The sequence below is a fragment of the Trichosurus vulpecula genome, chromosome 2 (assembly GCF_011100635.1).
Source record: "Trichosurus vulpecula isolate mTriVul1 chromosome 2, mTriVul1.pri, whole genome shotgun sequence".
Lineage (NCBI taxonomy): Eukaryota > Metazoa > Chordata > Mammalia > Diprotodontia > Phalangeridae > Trichosurus > Trichosurus vulpecula.
In genome coordinates, this window is record NC_050574.1 from 384443520 (window position 1) to 384461881 (window position 18362).

The window sequence follows — 18362 nt, forward strand, 5'->3', positions numbered from 1 at the left end:
ATTGACTGTTCATTTTCTCTCCTCTCCTTTTTTCTTTTCCCCTCTTCTCCTCTTCTCACTTCTTTCTCTTCTCCTTTTCTGTCCTCTCCTTTGTTTCCCTTTCTGTCCCATTATCACAATTTGCACACTCCTTTCACTTCTCTCTCTCTTCCTCTCCCTGCCCTCAACCATCTTCAAAAAAGAAAAATAAAAGTCCTCCCTTATAAACAGATAAATATAATCATACAAAATTAATTCACACATTGGCCATGTCTGGAAATGTGTCTCATTTTGCGTCTCTATTTCATAACTTCTGTGCCAAGAACTGGAAAGCATTATTCATCATCTCTCTTCTGGAGTTGTAACTGGTCACTGATTTGATCATAATTCTCAAGTATTTCAGAGTTTTTCTTTGTAATATTATAGTCATTGTATAAAATGTACTCCTAATTCTATTCACTTCACTATATATTGGTTCCTAAAAGTCCTCAGATTTTTTTCAATCCTATCTCTTGTGCCATTTTTAATAGCAAATAAAATTCCAGTGCATCCACATACCATAGTATGTTCAGCCATTCCCCACTGTGTTTCCTATTCTTTGCTATGACAAAAAAGTGATGCTATAAATATTTTTGTACATATAGGTCCTTTCCAATGGTGTGCTGCAGCCAGTTCATACCAACTTGTGAGATCTGATTGTCAAATTTTCAATGTAAGTATTTACACCTTGAAAATCAGTAAATGGTAAATATTGGGGCTTGATTTATTAATTTTTATTTTCTAGACTTCAGAATAAGTTGGAGAAAATGTTAAAAATGCAGATTAAATTTAAAAGTGTTTCATGTATATGTTTTCATCCTAGAGGGCTACTCATTAAACATTTACATCAGGACTGGTCCTTTCCCTCTTTCTTTGGTCTCTTTGAGGTATAATATTAGTAGTGGTATCACTGGGTCAAAGTCACAGTTTTTTGACTCTGATGGCAATGATACGTGGGGGAGAGGGGAGCATAATTCCAATTGCTTTCCAGGCGAGTCAAACTATTTTATTACTCTATCAACAGTACATTTGCGTTCATGTTCTTCAATGGTCCTTCTAAAAATTGTCATTTTCCTTTTTTGTCATCTTTACCAAATTGTTTTAATTTAGATTTCTCTTATTATTAGTGATTTACCCTTTTTGTCCTTATGTTTGTTAGTTACTTATCTTTTTTTGAGAACTGAGAGATTATATCCTTTGACGATGTATTGGGACATGCTTTTATTCTTATATGTTTCTATCACTTCCTTGTATAGCTTTGATATCAGACATTTATTTGAGAAATTTGTAATAGAGATTTATTTCCAGTTAACTGCTTCCCATCTTATCCTAATTGTGATGATTTTGTTTGTGAAGAAACCTTTCAATTTTATGTAATCAAAACTTTTTATTTTCTCTCCTGTGAGCCTTTTAATTCTTTGATCAAAAAGTCTTCCTTATGCATAGTTAGAAAAGGTATATCCTTCTCTGCTTTGTTTTTATATTTCTTTTTATATCTAGCTCTTGCATTCACCTGGAGTTTATTATGATAAATGGTGTGAGATGTTTGTTTAAACTTAATTTATGATAGACTATTGGCAATTTTGTCAAATAGTGAGTTTTTATCCCAGAAGTTGCAGTCCAGTCCTTGCTTAAAAAAACACACACACACAATGTAAACACCATCTTTGATTACTCCTAGGTCTTGTATAGCTAATCCAGGGATTCTTAATTTTTTTAAGTACCCATTTGGCAGTTTGGAAAAATCTATACACCCCTTTTCAGAATGTTTGTTGCCTACATTCATAACTGCAGTAAATGATAAATTTTAGTTAGAGTTTATTGAAAATAAAGTATTTTCCCTCATCTAACTTCACATACAACCCTAAAATCTATTTATAGACCCCTGATCTAGTCTATTCCACTGATCAACTTTTTTATATTTTAATCAGCACTAAATATTTTTGATTATTTGCTATTTTCTTTTATGTTTTGTGATCTAGTATTATTAGCCTCTCTTACTTCTCATGCTTATAAAATTATTTCCTCTGAGATTCTTGCTCTTTAATTCTTATACTTTGGAATTGTGATAATTGAGTGAATCATACTGATTCTATCTTGTGACTCAATTCTGTATCTAGCTTAGTTCCCTTTCTATTCAATTATGGATCCAGTGACAAGGTGAGGAGGCCTGGTCCTAATTTGTTATGGAATTGGCGTGCGTTGCTTAATAAACCCATATGCTCAGAAGCTGCAAGCTTTGTTTCCTCAGTTATTTCAGATTTCACCCATCACAGTATGTCACTGAACATATATATTTTTATAGATAGTATTGTCACTTTTACTATTTGCCTACCTTAATTTTGGTACTCCCAGTTAATTTCTTCTTCATGTGATTATTTTTCTCCCTTACTAATAGATTTTGTTGATAATATAAAGAAATGCCGATGACTTGTGGACTTACTTTATATTGTATGATTTGCTCCTTTTATTTCCTCTATTTCTTTTTCTTGCCTTTTAATCTTTTCAAGCAAAAGGGTGTTGTATTTTATTAAAAACCTTTTCATTATCTATTGATATAATTATAAGTTTTAGATTATTTTTGTTACTAAACATAAGATATTATGTTTATTGTTTTCTTGATGTTGAATCAACCTTGCATTCCTACCATAAATCAACCCTAGTCATAGAGTATAATCTATTTAAATTTTATTTTAATCTTTTAGCTAACATTTTGGTATCCATGTTCATTATGGATAAGGGACTATATCTATCCTATCTTAGAAGACAGTGATGTAATTTTAGAACTAATTATTCTTTAAATGTTTGGTAGAATTCAATTGCACATCAATCTCCTTGCATCTCCCTCTCTTTTTAAAGAAATTCTGTTATCCATTCCTCCCCCAGAGATTGGGTTATTCTCTGGTTTTTGTTCAGTTAATTTAGGCATTTTATATCTTTGTCAATATTTATCCATTTTGTATCATTTTTATTGGCGTATAAGTGGGCTAAATAATTTCCAGTAATATCCTTTATATTCTCTTTAATCGACGTGAATTATCTTATTATTAATTATTAAGTTATTAATACTGACAACTTGGTTTTCCTCTCTTTTTAAAACACCAAATTTCTAAAAAGTCTATGTGATAGTTTTTTTTAACTAGCCAATAGATTCATGTATCTATTAGATAGATTTTTATTTTCAATTTCACCTCTTTGATTTATTTATTTTTTACTTTTTGATCTCTTGTTACTTTTCTAGAGTTTTTTTTGGGGGGGTTGCATGCTCAGTTTATTGATCTGCTCTTTCTTTTGTTGATGACACTTAAGAGATTAAAAAATTTCCCTAAGTATTGATTTACCTGTATCCCAAAAGTTTTAATATATTGTCTCATTGTTGTAATTTTCTTTAATGCAGTTATTTTGTTTCCATGGTTTTTATTCTTTGAGCAATCAATTCTGTACAATTAAATCATTTAATCTCCATTTAGCTTTGATTCCATTCTTCAAAAGCCCTTCAGTGACTGTAATTTTTATTGTGTTGTGATCAATAAAGGATTTTATTTTACTATTTTTTCTTTTTGTACTTGTTTATGAGGTTTTTAAACCCTAGTATGTAGTCAATTTTTGTAAAAGTGGTGATCAAAGCTGAGAAAAATGTATACTTCTTTCACTTTCCATTCAATAATTGTCAGCAATCTATCCTATAGAACTTCTCCTAAATTCTATTCAAGTCCTTAACTTCTTTCTATTTTCTTATTTCTTCAATTTACATTATTTCTATTTTTATTAGATTTTTCTGAAAAGTCTAAAAGGGATGGTTTGGGACTTCCAATTATTGCTATTTTATTATCTATTTTCTCTTGTGATACAGTTAGCTTTTCTTTAAAGTACTTAGATACTATGTTATTCAATGTATATATTTATCAAATATTGATATTATTTCAGGACCTAAAATGTCCAATCATCATATACTTTTCCTGCTTATATCTTTTCAAGTATGCACATTTTAATATTACTTTGTCTTAGATCATGACAAAAGTAGGGTAGTAACCCCTACTTTTTCTTTACTCATCTGAATCAGGGGTCAGTAAACCACCGCAGAGTGCTAAATCCAGCTTTTGAGCTAAGGATGTTTTTTTTACATTTTTAAATACAATAAAACTTTATTTAAAAATGTAAAAATAATTCTTGTAAGCCATACGAAAATAGGTGGCCTACAAACTGTAGTTTGCTTTGTTTATAATATTTCTTTTTATATCTAGCTCTTGTATCCACATGGAATTCATTATGATAAATGGTGTGAGATGTTCTGCTATGGCCATTCATTTAAATCTCTGTGAATGTTAATGTTTTTTATAAACAACATATTGTTGAATTGTAATTAATAATTCATTCTGTTTCTTTTCTCCATTTTATGGCAGCTAGGTGTCATAGTAGGCAGCTAGGTAATGTAATATATAGAATTTGAAGTCAGGAAGGTGAGTTCCAGTACTGCCTCAGACACTATTTAGCTCTTGTGGGCTGCAAAATTCCAATCAACAATAAAGCAGCACTGAGGCACTGAGGTCTGAGCTGTAATTGATGGATTTGAGAGACTGGTAGTCCTAAAGCAATCGGGTCCAAGACCTTCCTCATGGCCTAGGATCATGATGCTCAGGGCTGAGGAATTTTGTAGATCTAGGAATAGTCTCTGGGAAGTCCTCTAGTCCTTGGGAGGGTCTTTCTAAAGCATGAAAAATACTATGATGGGTTAATCTTGAGAAGCAGAGGATCTCATGATTGGATCAGTCATACCCATTTTGTCAATAGGCTTTTCACAGGTCCTGACCTATGTCTTGCCATTGGACTCAGATGACCCTAGAGGAGAGAGTGAGGATGATGACTTTGCACAGGCCTGCCTCACTTAAATCCAATTTACTTGCAAGTGACGACATTACCCTTCTGATGTCATTGCTCTTCTTTGAGAACAAAAGACAAACAATGACAGCTACAAATTGTCAATTAAAGGCCATCAATTGCAGGCTACCTCAGCAGGGGTTTAGAAAACTCTCATCTTAATGGGTTTTCCACAGCTCCTCAAATAATGTTTGACTAGCCATTTCCTAGGTACCAAGGAAGTTGTGGTTTTGAAGCCAAAGATCACAAGGAAGTAGATGTTAATGATTCATGAGGGTGGAGAGGCAAATGATCTTTATTAGAAGCACTTTGCTCCAAGTGGGGGTGGTTAGGGTAGCAATTACATTCTTGGTTAACAATATGAATCTATCTGATAAATCAAGTGCAATTAACATAATCATCAATACAAGGTGGAATAATCAATCATAACTTTTAATCTAGCAATGTTAACTAACATAATTACCTTACTGTGAATTCTATTCTGCTTAATTCACTAATCACTGATACCTATCACATCACAATGAACTGTATAGATGTTGATTAAATTGAGTAGGTGTATCAAAATTATCTTTATTCACATTGTATAACCCTGGAGAAGTCATTTAACCCATCAGAACCTCAATTTCCTCACCAGTAGATTGTGTATAATAAAATCAGATGGTTATGGTCAACACCAAATGTTTTATACTTTGTAAACTTTAAAGTGCTACAACAAAAATGTTAATTGTGATGATGATGAGTGATTCATCCCATTCATTTTCCCTGTTATCACTGTTAATAATGTATTTCCTTCCATAATAACCTTTTATACTTTTTTTTTCTTTTTCGCTCATGCCTCTATTTAGTAATCAATATTCGTGGTGGTCCTTTGTCCTTCCTCTTCTAAACAAGCTCAGACTAATTCCTGGTACTTAACAGTTTCCCTCTTTTTAACATTCCTTTTACAATCAACCCTACAAAGGTGAAATTTGTTATATTTGTGCCTATTCCATCCTCAAATCTACTGTCTCTTTTGCACCCCACTTTCTTTTTCTTTTCCTGTTGAGTTTACAATCTACACTAAACTATTTGTGTGTGTGTGTGTGTGTGTGTATGTGTTCATCTCTCCTTTATCTGGTTCAGATTCTTCCTCCTTTCTTCCCTAGTGTATTTCTTTTGCTATTCGTTTTCTTTTCTTCTTAAACCCAGCAAAACAGAACAAAACTACAGCCAGACCCTACATTAGTCTTTTTAACTCCATTATGCTTAGGATTCTGCAGAGATACTTTTAGTTTCTCCCCATATTAAAATTCAAACACATCATTATCCTACAGTCCCTTCCAACTGTGCACATCTATACAGCTTCCTACATTTCTTTAGATGCCTACATTTGCATTTCAAAGTTTCTACTTTGCACTGGTCTCTTTATCTGAAACCCTGAAAGTCTTCTATTTATTTTTTTCTACTATATCTACACTCAGCTTTTCAGGGTATATTATTTTTCATTATAAACCTTGTTTACCTTTTGGAATATTATATTAAAGCCAAATCAACAAGCATTATTAAGCTCCTACTATGTGCCAGGCTATTTGCTAAATGCTGCTGCTCTCAAGGAGTTCCCAACTGATAAAGGATATAATACACAAATGACTATCTGCAAACAAAATATGTACAGGATAAAGCAGAGATAATCACAAAGTGAAAGGAGTTGCATTAAGGGGGATTGGAAAAGGCTTTTGTAGAAAGTGAGAGTTTAGATTCTGATTGGTATTCAAACTCTTTCTTTATGGCTCCTTAGACTAATTTTTCCCCTTTTACTTGGAATCTCTAGATTTAGATTATGATAGCCCCAAATAATTTCAATTTAAGGTTCATTTCTGATGTGATTAATAATTTTTTTCTATTTTTACTTTGCCCTTTGGATTGAGTTGATATGGAAAATTTTGTGGTTTATTGAAATATATTTTTTGTTTTGTAGTGGTTTTAGGGAATCCAATGATTCTTCAATTATCTATCCCTGACCTATTTCTGGGTCAGTTTAAAAAAAATAATTGTTGTTCAAACATGTTCAACTCTGTGACTACATGAGCCATTCAGTCCATAGGGTTTTCTTGGCAAAGACACTGGAGTGGTTTGCCATTTCCTTCTCCAGTCGACTATGGCAAACAGAGGCTAAGTGACCTGCCCAGCGTCAGTCACACAACTAGTAAATATCTGAGGCTGGGATTTGAACTCAGGTTTTACTGACTCTGGGCCTAGTGCTCTATTCACTGAGCCATCCAGCTGCCCCAACTTTTTTTAAAATAGTAGATACCTTTTAGTCTATTTTTTTCATCTCGACTTTTTTTCTAATTTTTCTTGTTCTCTCACAAAATCACTGAGTTAATTTTTTTTCCTCTTCAGTTCCATTGGGAGTATACTTCTTAAGCAAGGCTTTCCACCTTTTGATTTTTTCCCTCCTTGTTCTCCTTTCAGTTCCTCCCAAACACGCATTTCTAATTTTATGTTTTATCTCTTGCTTTATTTCTTCCACAAATTTTTGTAGCCCTTAAAGTCAAGCTATTTTTCCCTTTTGAGTCTTTGCTTGTAGTTGCTGTGGAGCCATTCTCTGCTTCCGCGTTTGGCTCTTACCTTACTACTCAGAATGCTGGCTGGCTAGCTTAAGTCTGGCTCATGTTTATTCTGGCTCCTCCTGCTATCTCTGCTGGACTGTTTTCCTTTATTCATGCTATCTCCTTTCCCTCTCTCCCCACTGGCATCTGCCTGGTATATCTCAAATGCTGCTGGCTTCCCCGGTGCACCCCTTTCCCTACATCTACATAGTTCTGGACTGGATGGAAGAATTTATTTCTGGTTCTTTTCAGTTTTCTTAATCATTGGTCTTTCAGGGATTCTTTTCAGATATCTACTAGCATTTAAACGAGAAATCTGGGCTTCTCAAGACCTTTCATATTACCAACTTAACCAAAAAATGTCAAAAATCCATCCAAATACTTCTTACATTTACTTAAAAATAAATCATCTTGGAAAAGAAATATCTCTCCAATTTATGTTTTCCAGTAAATGAAAACAGAAAATAAATAAGAGGGAAGAATGTGTCTGAGTACTCTAAAAATAACTCATTTTGTTACTCTCAAAGTGAGTCAAACCTCAAAAGAGGTTTATTATACTTTTCATATTACGTTTTATAATCTGACTTACAAGTATAAAAGTATACTATAGTATATCATTGGTAAAGGCCTTAGCCTAAAAGGGCCAGGGTCTCATCCTGGGCCATCTCCAGTTGTACTGATGAATATCTGGTCAATGGATCCAGATGGCTGTAGAGGAGAAAGTGAGGCTGGTGACCTTGCACGGCCCTCCCTCACTCGAATCAAAGTCAACTGCAAGTCAAGTCATTTCCCTGATGTCATGGTCCTCTTCAAAAACAAGGACAAACACAATCATTAAATTTATTCTATCCTTTAACAAAAACCTTATCTATACTGTTTTTTCCTATAGACAGTAAATTTATTTTTAATTTTATATAATATTTTAATATGTTCTATATAGTATTTATATATAGCCCACTACACATTTTACATAGTATTTTATATATTTATAGTAAATATTACAAAGTAAAGTAAATATATTTTTCTTAATTGTGAAATCATAGAATCTGGAAATAATTAGGGCTCTAACATCTAATATTTTTAAAATTTTTATTATGTAGAGTGTAAACCTTTATTCTATTCTTCCAGAAGTTGGTGGAAAAGATGATACACAGGAAAGATATTTGTGTGTGATTGTCCATCCTTACCTGTTTGAGATAATATTGTTGTAGAAGCAAACCAAATTCTCATTGACAACATCTCTGTTTTGGCTGATGAACCTCTGCTGGTGTCCAAAAGCTCGGATTGTTGACACTCCTGACAAAGTTTCACCAAAGTGTGAGATAATAGGAGAACGGGATGCTCCTGCTAACCTCCGGATTTGTCGAGAACTTGCAATGTAGTATCTCTAATCAGAACCCAAAAGCGCAAATTACAAACTGGCAATAGGAAAACTGGTTTTTGGTGTTAAAACAATAAACCAACAACTGAAAGAACTCATTTAAAATACTAGCTTTGCCCAAAGGTTCATTATTAAGCGAGGTATTATTTCTATACCCCCCCAACAACACATTTATTGTGCCTGCTCTTCAGAGGATTTTGTGCAAAGAATCATGCTATTTTCTTTAATGCTTACAAAAACCTTAGAGTTCATCTAGTTTAAACATCCTAATTTCACTAATTAATAAAATGAGACCCAGAGATATTAAATAATTTACCAAAAGCCATACAAGGGTAGTTAGTGGAGAAGGCAGGACCAGAACTCAACTCTTCTAAATGCTCTGCTATACTCCACTGTGTTCTCTTAACAAGGCATGGCTTCTAGACCCCCTCATCATCCTAGTCACTTTTTTTTCTGGATGATTTGTGGGTAGTTGCCCTCCATATATGCTATAGACAGTTCCCCTCATCTTCCCGCACCTCAAGTGTCGCTTGATTCAAGAGTTGTTAGGCTGTTTTATTAGTAAGAATTCTATATTAATTCTATATTCTATATTAATAAGAATTCTAGATCCTTTCAGAATTTGTTTCTTTTCTACTCTTCTCTTTGCCGAGTTCTAAGAGTGAGAGACCAAGGGGAATTTTAGTATCATTAATAAATGATGCATTAGTGAGGTTACAGTAAGCTAAAAATTCATCTACTTACTTGTATAGTGAAATATATGAACACAAGGGGGATCACCACAAGAATGAAGAGTGGCAAAGCACCCACGATGACTAAGATTGTTCCAAGAACATCCAGTGTACAGTTCACCCAGGTCCGTAAGTAATAATGGAAACGCATATCAACGATAAACATGTCCTAAAAAGCCAGGATATACATTGAGTTATCATTCTCAATTCTTAAATTCGGCTTTAGGGATAAAGCAGCAACACTGATGCACTGAAAACATTTTTGCATGCCACTCTCTTTGATGACTGACTCCATTTTCCCTGTTCTTTTTTGCCTCTTTTTTATTACCTTCTGCCCCATCTCATTCCCAACACTACAAAATAATAGGGCAAGTGACCATAATTAGACAGCTTGTATTTTTTTTTCAGCTGATCAATAGCTTTATCTCATTTGTTGACAAAAAAAATAAAGGAAATTTTAAAAACAAAGACAGGAGAATCTATTGAAGAAATGATCCAACACAAAATTGACCCTCTGAGGAAAGAAAGTGAAAAGCAGGAGGATAACCCTGGCCTAAATAGACTCAGCAGACAAGGATCCACCCTAGACATGGCCCGTGCTTGCATCATCCACATTGTTTTGTACTAAGGCAGTCCCCATGGCCACTTATGTTTCCAGGTCTGCAATCTTTAGCATCTACCTCCTCCTTCCTTCCTGTCTGCTGCTTTTTTCTTCTTTCATTTATTTATTTATTTGCTTGTTTGCTTGTTTGTTTGTTTATTTATTTTTAGTTTTCAGCATTGTTTTTCACAAGAGTTTGAGTCACAAATTTTCTCCCCATTTCTACCCTCCCACCCACTCCAAGATGGCATATATTCTCATTGCCCCATTTCTCAGTCAGCCCTCCCTTCTGTCACCCCCCTCCCCATCCCCTTTTCCCTTACTTTCTAGTAGGGCAAGATAGATTTCTATGCACCATTGCCTGTATATCTTATTTCCCAGTTGCATGCAAATTTTTTTGTGAACATCAGCTTTTAAAATTTAAAATTTTGAGTTCCAAATTCTCTCCCCTCTTCCCTCCCCACCCACCTTCCCTAAGAAGGCAAGCAATTCAACATAGGCCACACACGTATCATTATGTAAAACCTTTCCACAATAGTCATGTTTGCTCCTTCCTATCCTATCCCCCTTTATTCAATTTTCTCCATTGACCCTGTTCCTTTTCAAAAGTGTTTGCTTTTGATTATCTCCTCCCCCTATCTACCCTCCCTTCTATCATCCCCCCTTTTTATCTCCTTCCTCCTTCCTTCCTGTGGGGTAAGATACCCAATTGAATGTGTATGTTATTCCCTCCTCAGGTCAAATCCGATGAGAGCAAGATTCACTCGTTCCCCCTCACCTGCACCCTCTTCCCTTCCTACAGAACTGCTTTTTCTTGCCACTTTTGTGTGAGATAATTTACCCCATTCTTTCTCTCCATTTCTCCCTCTATCAATATATTCCTCTCTCATCCCTTAATTTGATTTTATTTTTTTAGATATCATCCTTTCATGTTCAACTCACCCTGTGCCCTCTGTCTGTCTCTCTCTCTCTATATATACATATATATATATATATATATATATATATATATGTATGTATGTATGTATGTATGAATGTATGTATGTATATTCCCTTCAGCTACCTTAATACTGAGATCTCATGAATTATACACATCATCTTTAGATGTAGGAATGTAAATAAAACAGTTCAGCTTTAGTAAGTCCCTTATGATTTCTCTTTCTTGTTTACCTTTTCATGCTTCTCTTGATTCTTGTGTTTGAAAGTCAAATTTTCTATTCAGCTCTGGTCTTTTCACTGAGAAAGCTTGAAAGTCTTCTATTTTATTGAAAATCCATATTTCACCTTGAAGCATGATACTCAGTTTTGCTGGGTAGGTGATTCTTGGTTTTAATCCTAGCTCCATTGACCTCCAGAATATCGTATTCCAAGCCCTTCGATCTCTTAATGTAGAAGCTGCCAGATCTTGTGTTATTCTGATTATGTTTCCGCAATACTCAAATTGTTTCTTTCTGGCTGCTTGCAGTATTTTCTCCTTGATCTGGGAGCTCTGGAATTTGGTGACAATATTCCTAGGAGATTTCTTTTTGGGATCTATTTGAGGAGGTGATCGATGGATTCTTTCAATTTCTATTTTGCCCTGTGGCTCTAGAATATCAGGGCAGTTCTCCTTGATAATTTCTTGAAAGATGATATCTAGGCTCTTTTTTTGATCATGGCTTTCAGGTAGTCCAATAATTTTTAAATTATCTCTCCTGGATCTATTTTCCAGGTCAGTGGTCTTTCTAATGATATTTGACATCGTCTTCCATTTTTTCATTCCTTTGATTCTGTTTTATAATATCTTGATTTCTCATCAAGTCACTAGCTTCCACTTGCTCCAATCTAATTTTTAAGGTAGTATTTTCTTCAGTGGTCTTTTGGACCTCCTTTTCCATTTGGCTAATTCTGCCTTTCAAGGTATTCTTCTCCTCATTGGCTTTTTGGAGCTCTTTTGCCATTTGAGTTAGTCTATTTACTAAGGTGTTATTTTCTTCAGTATTTTTTTAGGTCTCCTTTAGCAAGTCATTGATTTGTTTTTCATGGTTTTCCCACATCACTCTCATTTCTCTTCCCAACTTTTCCTCTACTTCTCTAACTTGCTTTTCCAAATCCTTTTTGGGCTCTTCCATGGTCTGAGACCAGTTCACGTTTTTCTTGGAGGCTTTTGGTGTAGGTTCTTTGACTTTGTTGACTTCTTCTGGCTGTATGTTTTGGTTTTCTTTGTCACCAAAGAAAGATTCCAAAGTCTGAGTCTGAGTTTGCATCCTTTTTTGCTGCCTGTTCGTGTTCCCAGCCAACTACTTGACCCTTGAGATTTTTGTAGGGGTATGAGTGCTTGTAGAGTATAGAGTACTTTGTCCCCAGCTTGAGGGGCTGTGCTGTTGTTTTCAGAGCTTTTTCTACACAGCAAGGTCTGCCACACCAGTGCTCCTCCTCCCCCAAAAACCGCCAACCTGGACTGCGACTCAGATCTGAGCAGGCTCTGCACTCCTGCTCAGATCTGCCACTTAATTCCTTCCACCAGTTGGGCCTGGGGCCTGATGCAAATAGGCTGTAGTTCTGTAGCTGCAGCACCTTCACTGCTCCCGAGGCAGTCGCTGAACTGTGAACTGTCCCCGCAGCTTTTCCCACTAACCTTCTCTGTTGTCTTTGGTGTTTGTGGGTTGAGAAGTCTGGTAACTGCCACAGCTCACTGATTCATGGCACTAGGGCCTGTTCTGCCTGGCTCCTGGTCTGGTTGGTCTGGGCACAGCTCATGCTGGGCTCTGTTCTGCTCCCAGTTCTGTGTAACAGACCTTACCCAGTGCCCATCCAGGCTGTCCTGGGCTGGAGCCCTGCTTCCCTCTTCTATTTCGTGGGTTCTGCAGTTCTAGAATTTGTTCAGAGCCATTTTTTATAGGTGTTTGGAGGGTCCCGGGGGACAGCTTTAGGGAAGTCTCTGCTTTGCAGCCACCATCTTGGTTCCACCCCTGATAGCTTGTATTTTTAAAGCATGTTATACCATGACAGTTTTAACAATCATAATCTAACTACCTCCACAAAATAGTTTAGGGAAATTTCCACAATGATGGTTCAATGCTTATTGCAGGGGTGACCTTGAGTCCACATGTAGACATTACATTAAAGAAGAAGCATTATCAACTGCTTTGTTGCTGTACCCTAAGGATGATGGGCATTTTCCTTCTGACTTACACCTGAATCTGCTTGCTATGCATATTGTCTTCCCTATTAGAATGTGAGTTCCTTGAGAACAGAAGTTGTTTTACTTTTTAACTTGTACTGCCACAGGGTTTTAGAAATACTAAGTGCTTAATAAATGCTTTATTAATTCATTGAAGTGTCGGAGTTTGGACCATAAAGAACCTGTGATGTTATGAAGTGTGACTACACTAAATCTGTGTATTCTTATCAAATTATCAAATCTTTATTTGGGTGCCTACTTTTTGAACTTTGTAATAGGGAAACCATAGAGGAGGCACTAAATAGTTATAATTCACTTACACTTAATATACATGGAGACAAATTAGACACCTTTCCCAAGTAGATTGGGGGAAAAATCTAAACAAATTATAGTACATGGATAAATGGAATATTATTATAATATAAGAAATGAAGAATACAGAGAAGAATGAGATTTATGTGAACTGTTGCATAGTGAAATTAAATACAGCCAGGAAAACAATATACATAATGGATACAACAGTAAAAATGGAAATAACAGCAAAACCAAAACTGAATGCTATGTAAATGAGTACAATGAATAACCTTGCTACCTAAGAATAGATATGGGAATGCATTTCTCTCATTTCTTTGCAGAGATGGAGGAGATTATGGGTATAGAATATAACATATAATTTCCAACCTGGTTGATAAATTCATTAGTTTTTCTGAATGTTTTCTTCCTTTTTTATTTTTGGTTAGAAAAGATGGCCCTCAAGGCGAGCGGAAATAAATATATTAGGAAATGAAGGTGACATAAAAACAAGTTATTAATAAAAATAAATTTGATATACTTATTGAGCAGACAAGGTATTTTGTTAGACCAGGATATGGATAAAAATGCATCATTCTCTTTCTGAAGGACTAACATTCTACAAGGAATCAATAATAAATTCTCTTAGAGATCTAACATTTTGAGATCTTTTATTTTTTGTAAAATTGTCTATTCTATATTACCATGCATATTTCTTTTTTATAATATTATTTTGTTTATTTAATTTTATTTTCACATTCATTTAAAAAAATTCTCTCCCTTCCTCCAGACCCTCCCCAACCTATTGAGAAGGCAAGCAATATAACATGTATATTTCAAAAAGAAGTGTCACAAAAATGTCCTCAATTGAATATAAACAAAAGTCCTCCTATGTTGCTTTATCTTTGTTTGAAGGTGAGGCTGAGTTTGTAAGACCATATTAAAAGAGTGTAAGGTCTGGTGGCTTCTACAAAGCTAGTATGACTTCAAGCATGGTTGCAGCAACAGACCAAATCTGCTTAACAAGAATCAGCTTAGTGAAGTACTTAAGTATGTAGCATCAGTAGGATGACCAGTAGGTAAGGAATTTGTTGGCCATGGCAGCTCATGAAAGAAATTGAAATATAAAATGGTCCTCAGTCCTATGTGGCCCCCTCTTACTTGTCAGTGTGGTGGGAAAGGGACAGAGGATGTTAAGAATCATACACTTTTGAGACTACTTTTAAAATTTAATTTAACTTTTGGTGCTATTTAATCTGTCCACCAATGCTGTCATTTTCCGTCAGCCACTACAAGATTCAGAACTTGGAATATCATTGTTCTCTATTGTTTGTTAACAGAGATTTTCCAATGGATCAACTTCAGATAAATTAGCTTTTCCTGTAAGAAGAGTTTTGCAATTTCACTTATTTACCTTAGTAAATCGGTTGATGATCTGGCCAATGGGATTGGTTTCAAAGAACTGGAATGGAAGATGCATCACACTGTCCAGCATCTGATTGTGTAATGTTTTAGAAGCAGCAAAGGCTCCATTGGTTAGTGTATAAGCTCCAAAACAAACCAGAAAACCTGTAAAATAATTTGTTAGAAAAAATCTCTTCATCTGTCAAAGAAATATCATATATCTACATTTTCATAAGAGCAATTTTGTGTTCAAAGTTCAAAGAAACGTTTGTGGTGGACAGGTTTTTTTAGGCTGGGTCATTTGCTTAAGGTGTGTATATTTAGGTGGAACAAAATATAAAAGCGATTGGCAAAGGACGTGTTATAAGTAAACAATCCTTTTCTTTTTTATATAATTTATAGTTTTTTACTTATTTAGTATTTTACTTTTCCCCAATTACCTGAAAAAATTTAACATTTGTTTTAAAATTTTTGAGTTCCAAATTCTCTCCATTCCTCCCTCCCCACCCCTCTTATTGAGAAGGCAAGAAATTGGATATAGGTTATACATGTCTAGTCATGCAAAACATTTCCATATTAGTAATACTGTCAAAGAAAACATAACACCCCCCCCAAAAAAAACCTCAAGGAAAATTAAAAAGTAGAAAAAGTATACTTCCATCTATATTCAGACACCATCAGTTCTTTCTCTGGGTATGGATGGTATTTCTCATCGTATGCCCTTCAGAGTTGTCTTGGATCATTGTATTGCTGAGAATAGCTAAGTCATTCATGCATTACATAATATTGCTGTTACTGTGTACAATGTTCTCCTGGTTCTGTTTATTTCAATTTGCATCAGTTTATGTAATTCTATCTGGGTTTTTCTTGGAGCATCTTGCTCATCACTTCTCATAACACAATAGTACTCCATCACAATCATATGCTACAATTTGTTCAGTCATTTCCAATTGATGGGCATCCCTGGAATTTCCAATTATTTACCACCAGAAAAGAGCTGCTATAAATATTTCTGTATATGTAGGTCCTTTTCTTTTTTGTTTTTTATCACTTTTGGGATACAGACCCAGTAGTGGTATTTCTAAGTCAAAGGGTATGCATGGTTTCATAACCCTTTGGGCATAGTTCCAAATTGCTCTACAGAATGGTTGAATCATTTCACAGCTCTATCAAAAGTATATTAATGTCTCAGTTTTCCCACATCCCCTCCAACATTGCAGTTTTTTTTCTTTTCTGTCCTATTAGCCAATCCAATAGAATTGTTTTTATTTGCATTTCTCCAGTCAATAGTGATTTAGAGCATTTTAAAAAAAAATATGGCTATAGATAACTTTGATCTTCATCTGAAAACTGACTGTTCATATGTTTTGATCATATATCAATTGGGGAATGGCTCTTATTTTTATAAATTTGACTGAGTTCTCTATATTTGAGAAATGAGGCCTTTCTCAGAGAAACTTACTTCAAAAATTTTTTTCACAGTAGTGATTGCTAATTGTATTTCCCTCCATACTATTCCCCTTCCTCTGTTTATTCTATTCTCTCTTTCCTTCCACCCTATCCGTCCTCAAAAGTGTTTTGCTTCTGAATACCACCTCCCCCAATCTGTCCTCTCTTCTATCACCCCTGCCCTTCTCTCATCCCCTTCTTTTCCTACTTTACTGTATGGTAAGATAGATTTCTATACCTAATTGAGTGTGTATGTTATTCCCTCTTTGAACTAATTCTGATGGGAGTAAGGTTCACAGCCTCCTCCCTACACATCCCCCATCTTCCCCTCCACTGCAAAAGTTTTTTCTTGACTCTTTTATGTGAGATAATTTACTCCAGCATTCATCTTTCTTGCCCCTTAATTTGGTTTTTTAGATATTATCCCTTTATATTCAACTTACACCTGTGCTCACTGTCTATATATACTCATTCTGACTGCCCTAAAAATGAGAAAATTCTTATGTTATAAGCATCATCTTCCCATGTAGGAATGTAAACAGTTTAACATTATTAAGTCCCTTATGATGTCCCTTTCTTGACAACCTTTTTATGCTTCCCTTGAGTCTTGTATTTGAAAGTAAAATTTTCTAATCAGCTCTGGTCTTTTCATCAAGAATGCTTGAAAGTCTTATGTTTCATTGAATATCCATTTTTCCCCTGAAGGATGATACTTAGTTTCGCTGGGTAGGTGATTCGTGGTTGTAATCCTAGCTACTTTGCCCTCCAAATTACCGTGTTCCAAGTCTCCCAATGCTTTAATGTAGAAACAGTCAAATCTTGTGTTATCCTGACTATGGATTCATGGAATTTGAATTGTTTCTTTCTGGATGCTTGCAATATTTTCTCCTTCACTTGGCAGCTTTGGAATTTGGCTATAATATTCCTGGGAGTTTTCATTTTGGAATCTCTTTCAGGAGGTGATTGCTGGATTCTTTCCATTTCTATTTTACCTTCTGGCGAGTTTTCCTTGATAATTTCTTGAAAGATGATGTCTAGGATATTTTTGATCATGGCCTTTAGGTAATCCAATAACTTTAAAATATCTCTCCTGGATCTATTTTCCAGATCAGTTGTTTTTACAATGAGATATTTCACATTTTCTTCTATTCTTTCATTCTTTTTATTTTGTATTATTGTTTTTTGATGTCTCATAAAGTCATTAGCTTCCACTTGCACAATTCTAATTTTTAAGGAATTATTTTCTTCAGTTAACTTTTCTACCTCCTTTTCCATTTGGCCAATTCTGCTTTTTAAGGAGGTTTTTTTTTTCTTCAGTGAATTTTTGTGCCTCTTTTCCATTTTGTCAATTTTACTTTTCAAGGACTTCTCTTCAGTGAACTTTTGTATATATTTTTTTCCTTTTGGCCAATTTTGCTTTTCAAGGCATTCTTCTCCTCATTGGATTTTTCTACTTCTTTTACCATTTTGCCTACTCTATTTTTTGAGGTGTTATTTTTTTCAGCATTTTTTGGTGCCTCCATTACCAAGATGTTGACTCTTTTTTCATGATTTTCTTGTATCACTCTTGTTTCTCTTCCCAATTTTTCATCTACCTCTCTTATTTGATTTTCAAAATCCATTTTGTGTTATTCAATGGCCTAAGACCGATTCATATTGTTTGTGGAGACTTTGGATGTAAAAGTTTTGACTCTGTTATCTTCTTGTGAGTTTGTTATTTGATCTTCCTTATCATCATAGTAACTTTCTATGGTCAAAATTTTTTGCTCATTTTCAAGTCTATTTCTGGACTTTAACTCTTCGTTAAAGTGAAGTTCTGCTTCCAGGGTGGAGGATGCACTGTTCCAACCTCAGA

At 34.8% G+C, this 18362-nt stretch overlaps 1 protein-coding gene across 1 annotated transcript in view; it reads right to left on the minus strand.

Annotated features, from left to right (window-relative positions):
• Positions 1 to 18362, minus strand: part of LOC118838340 (multidrug resistance-associated protein 1-like) — a 106202-nt gene that overhangs the window by 14497 nt on the left and 73343 nt on the right. The window contains exons 19-21 of the mRNA XM_036745602.1: positions 15069 to 15223; positions 9613 to 9768; positions 8675 to 8874 (exon numbers count right to left, since the gene is read on the minus strand). Coding sequence (XP_036601497.1) covers positions 8675 to 8874; positions 9613 to 9768; positions 15069 to 15223 — 511 coding nt within the window. The remainder of the gene's footprint in view (positions 1 to 8674; positions 8875 to 9612; positions 9769 to 15068; positions 15224 to 18362) is intronic.